Consider the following 4,940-nt stretch of genomic DNA (forward strand, 5'->3'; position numbering starts at 1 on the left):
TCTCCTCAAGTCTTCATTTATTAGATTTTCTATCTCATCTTTCCCAAGTCCTCATTTCAAGATTTCGTTTCCCTAATTCCTCATTCCTTCCCGTTTCTTCCCTAATTCCTCATTCCTTCTTGTTTCTTCCCCAATTCCTCATTTTCCATTTTTTATTTTTTAGCTTCTTATATGTTGATTTCCACTCTTCTTGGTTAGGGTTTTTTATCTTTAAATCTTCCTCTTTTAGTTGGATCAGAATTTGAAGCTCGACTCGAAGATGGTAGTGATGTTGATGGGCATGAAGTAATGCGAGTTTATCATGTAAGTGAAATTTTCGAGCATTCTTATTTTGTGGTTGTAACCCATTTGGTTGTTGCTTTGTTGATTTAGTAATTTATATCTTTTGGCAGGAAGTTCTTGATGAGATTATACATGAGAATGGTCATGTTAACATTGAGGGTGAATTGGATATTGTTGAACTTGTTATTAATGATGATTTTGAGTTTGAGGGAGGTGAATACGATGATGAAGATGCAGATGATGAATTTAATGGAGGTGAATATGATGATGAGACCGGTTCTAATGGGGAAGGTTTAATGGAGGTGAATATGAAAGATCATATTCTTGTTGTTGACGATATTTTCAAGATGAACATGTTTAACTTGCAAAATGAAGATGTTTCGAAGCTACAATTTGGAAGTCTAGAAATTGCTTATACATTTTATTGTTGATTTACAAAGATGAATGTTTTTGAAGTCCTTACAGGTTAAGTTATTAAGAATAAGAATGAAGATGTTATTCAACCAGACATGTATTTGTAACCTTGAAGGATTTAGGCAACACAGAGTAGATCACGTGCAACGCAAGCAATGTCCGAAGCATGAAACCTAGTGTGGATGTGGAGCAAAATTTCGGGTACATATTGATATAATTTCACATAGTTGGTATATCACGGTTTTTATCTTTGAGCTTAATCATGAAATGTTAAAGGAGAAGCATTGCATGCTGTTTGCAGCCAATAGGAAGCATTACAAAGCTATATTACATGATATTGTTCATAAATTGATTGAAGGAAATGTCTCTTATGAAGTGCAAATTTCATTTTTTTTAATCTTCTCTATTGATTGTTGTTTTACCAATTGGTATTAAAGGGATATTAACTCTGGTGCAAAGTTCAAGGTGACAATATTCAACAGGATGGATAATTTTGGATTATGCCAACAAAGAGTTAAAGATTTGTTGGCTCAGCAAAGTTTAAAAAAAGTGTTGCGTGAGATAAAATCGTTGAATGGAGGATACTAATTAGGCTTAGATGGCGGAGAAGACCATAGGATTGATTTTCCTATGTCTTTTAAACAAGGTGATGTATCATATCTTGGACTTGACGATTCCGAAGGAGGTTTTCCATAAATTGGAGAGTAGGTAAATGTCAAAGAAGTTCATGAACAAATTGTGCGCGAAACAACAATTATACAGTCTGAAGATGAAGCAAGGATCCAATTTCAATAACATGTCAATGTTTTTAACAACATAATCATCGATCTGGTGAGATTTGGGTGAAAATTGATAACGAAGATAAGGCAATTATCTTTTTGAGCTTGTTACCATGTTCTTATGACCACTTTGTAACTACCCTTACCTACGAAAAACACACTAGCAATCTTGATGTGATTACTGCTACATTTTTGTCTCATTCTTAAAGGAGACAATGTGTAGAGGAAAAAACTCAAGGAGGCGGTATGTATGTGACATGGATTCAATATCGTGAGTAGAATAATGATAAATTAGATTTTGGAAAGAAGGGACCTAAATCCAAGAATTGGAAACAACTGAGTGTTACACTTGCAAACAAATTGGGCGGGATTAACTAAATAGAATACATGGTTCATCCAGTTCTACAAATGTGGTTCAATTTAATGATTCTAGAAGTGAAGCAGATATACTATGTTTCATCCACAAAGTGCACAAGTGTGTGGATTCTTGACTCTTATTGTTCTTACCACATGATGTCACACTAGGAATGGTTCACTAAAATCAGTTCAAGTAATTTTTTATTTGTTTATTTGGGTGATGGTAAAGTGTGTACTATCATTGGGATGAGATAAATTAAAAGTTCCATGAACAATGATGGCGTGCGAACATTGATTGGTGTCAGATATATTCCAAAATTGTGGAAGAGCTTGATTTCTCTAGGTACTCTACAAGAAAGTAGTTTCTTATATGAGTCTAATGGAGATAGGTGCATTATGAAGATTAGCAAGAGTGTCTTAAGTGTGATGAGAGTAGGGAGGACTATGGGTAACATCTGCAAATCATTAGGTAACACTATTGTTAGTGATGTTGTATCACTTGAGTCTGATAATTATGCAACCAAACTCTATAATATACGTCTAGGTCATCTCAGTGAGTGTAGAATGATGGAACATCATAAGAGAAATCTACTTAAGGGTGATCGTAGTTGCAAAATAGATTTGTGATAATATTGTGTACTTGGGAAAAAATATTGTATTCAGTTCAAGAATGGAAAACATAAAACAAAAGGAATTTTAGAATATGTGTATTGTGATGTATGGGGGCTTACCAAAAAGGTTCTCATGGGTAGTTATAAGATTTTGTGACTTTCGCAAATTATTTTTATCACAAGGTTTGGATGTATTTCTTGAAGTATAAATCTAAAGTATTTTCAATTGTGAAAGGTAAGTGTATAGAATCAAACAAAAACAAAAATCAAGTATTTGCAGTCAGATAATAGGTCATAGTACATTGATTCGAATTTCAAGAGATTTTATGAAGAACATTGTATTGAAAGACATTCTTGAGTGTGTAAGACACCAGCACAAAATGGTGTGGCAGAGAGAATGAATAGGTCTCTTATTAAAAGTACTAGATGTATATTTTTAAACGTTGGACTAGAAAAAGGTTTCTGGGCAAAGGCAGTTAACCTCATGTTTTATCTTTTCAATAGGTCACCACAAACTTCATTGGAGGGGAAGATTGGAGATGAGGTAAGGACAAGTAATCCTATTGATATTTTCAATTTAAATATTGTTGGATATATATTCAGTAAAGTTCGATCCAAACTTGATCCAATGTCAAATAAGTGTGTCTTTGTCGAAGATGTATCTGCGAATTTACCCTAGGGTGAATTCGGAGATGCATTTCCAAACTAAATTTAGGCAAAAAATGATATTTGACGTGTTCGAAGATGTATCTCCGAATTCACCTAAGGGAATTTTGTGATTTCAGAGGTGCTCCACATTGTAGAAGTGTGCAATGATAAATTGCCAAAAACAAATGAATATTGGGTCAAACACTCCTAGCCCAGCGCCCAGATTTCTGTTCACACTCATTTCTACATTTTTCCATCCTCTGGCAGATCATTCATTATTTAACTCTTTTAATTTCTTTTTGTAAAAATTTGTTAATTAATTTCTTGTTAGATTTTAGGAAATAATACCCTTAGTTTTTCTAATTAAGATGTTAATTTTGGGATTGATTCATAGTTAGGATAAGGTTAGGAATTCAATTAAGATTAGGGCCTTTTTACTTTCAAATTTCAATCTTGATTACTTTCCTCTCTTTAATTCATCTTGAGTATTTCATAACTTGTGCTCGTGGATAAGTTTTGTGTTTGAACCATAGTCTTGCATGATGTAATTTATCCTCCCATCTTTGTTTGATTAGTTGATTATTGCTTTAGTAATAAACTAATTAGATTATGTACACATTATGATCCCCTTTTGTGTTACATGCAAAATATATATGTGGTTATCATATTAATTCACTTGTATGTATCTTTTCTTGTCATGATTAAAACAAAAAATATATTTTACAATAAACTTCTAAAACATTTAATTATGAGGAAAATGAACGTCACGAGCCCTAAGTAGTGGAGAAGGAATAATTGGGTGTATGCCTCTTTATTCTGAGTATTTTGAACACGAGACGTATGACCTGAGAGTTCATACTACTCATCTTCACTCATAGACTTTAGTTCAAATTTATCAAAATCTCTTTCATAATTAAAGGATGAAAAGGTCTTGTAGGGTGTATACCTCTCATTTCCCTGTATATTCTAATACTCGCTGTATAGGGGGCATCGGATATGCATCTCCTAATAATTAATCACAACCAATCAAATCCTCTTTTTACGTCTTAGGGAAATCAAAAACTTTTCATAAAAGAACATGTTATATATGTTCTATCGCAAAACAAACAAACGCTTAAGCCTACATACGCAAGCATACCGGCTATGTTTAATTGCTAGAATGTGATCTAAACGCATCAGTTTTATCGCAATACAAATCGACGCTAAAAGTATCTCGTAATCGGGCAAACAAGAAAGTTTAACTGCTAGAACACGGCCTTAACATCTTTCAATAAAATCAACCAACAATTACTTATTTTTTACCCACGAACTACGAGGTTCTGATTTTCGCATTGCACCATGAGGATACGTAGGCACATGATATTGAAATTTTGGCGAGCACATTAATTAAAAACTTATTTTTGCCCTTAATTAAATCCTTCACAAATCAAATAATAAATTAAAGCAATAGTCGCAAGTAACTATTAGATGACACCCATATATGCAAAATGATCAAAACGGTTCCCTTGAGTACAATAGATGTGAGGGGTGCTTAATACCCTCCCCTAGCATAATCGACTCCTGAACCTGAATTTCGTTGTGACGGTCATCTTCTTTTTTACTTTTGGGTTTTTATCTCTATTTTCCATTTCACTTATAAATAAATTTTGGTGGCGACTCTGTCTTTATTTTGAGTGTTCCTTACGCTCGGGTATTGTTTGCAGCGCGACAGATGGATTTGGAGACAATGTTCCTTCACAATAATTTAGATAAGAATATTTACATGGAGCACTCATAGGAGTTTAGTGAAACTAAAAAATGCAGACTAGTTTATAAGTCGAAGAGGTCTTTGCATAGTTCAAAGTAGTCT

The 4,940-nt window shown here is 33.5% G+C and overlaps 1 protein-coding gene across 1 annotated transcript; it reads left to right on the forward strand.

Annotated features, from left to right (window-relative positions):
• On the forward strand, positions 1–2,502 carry LOC131621748 (uncharacterized). Its single transcript, XM_058892796.1, has 2 exons — positions 1–303; positions 393–2,502. The coding sequence occupies exons 1-2, from the start codon at positions 289–291 to the stop codon at positions 711–713; spliced, it is 336 nt and encodes a 111-aa protein (XP_058748779.1). The 5' UTR covers positions 1–288; the 3' UTR covers positions 714–2,502.
• The last annotated feature ends 2,438 nt before the right edge of the window (positions 2,503–4,940 follow it).

This window comes from Vicia villosa, unplaced genomic scaffold, assembly GCF_029867415.1.
Source record: "Vicia villosa cultivar HV-30 ecotype Madison, WI unplaced genomic scaffold, Vvil1.0 ctg.000011F_1_1, whole genome shotgun sequence".
In the NCBI taxonomy this organism is placed as follows: domain Eukaryota; kingdom Viridiplantae; phylum Streptophyta; class Magnoliopsida; order Fabales; family Fabaceae; genus Vicia; species Vicia villosa.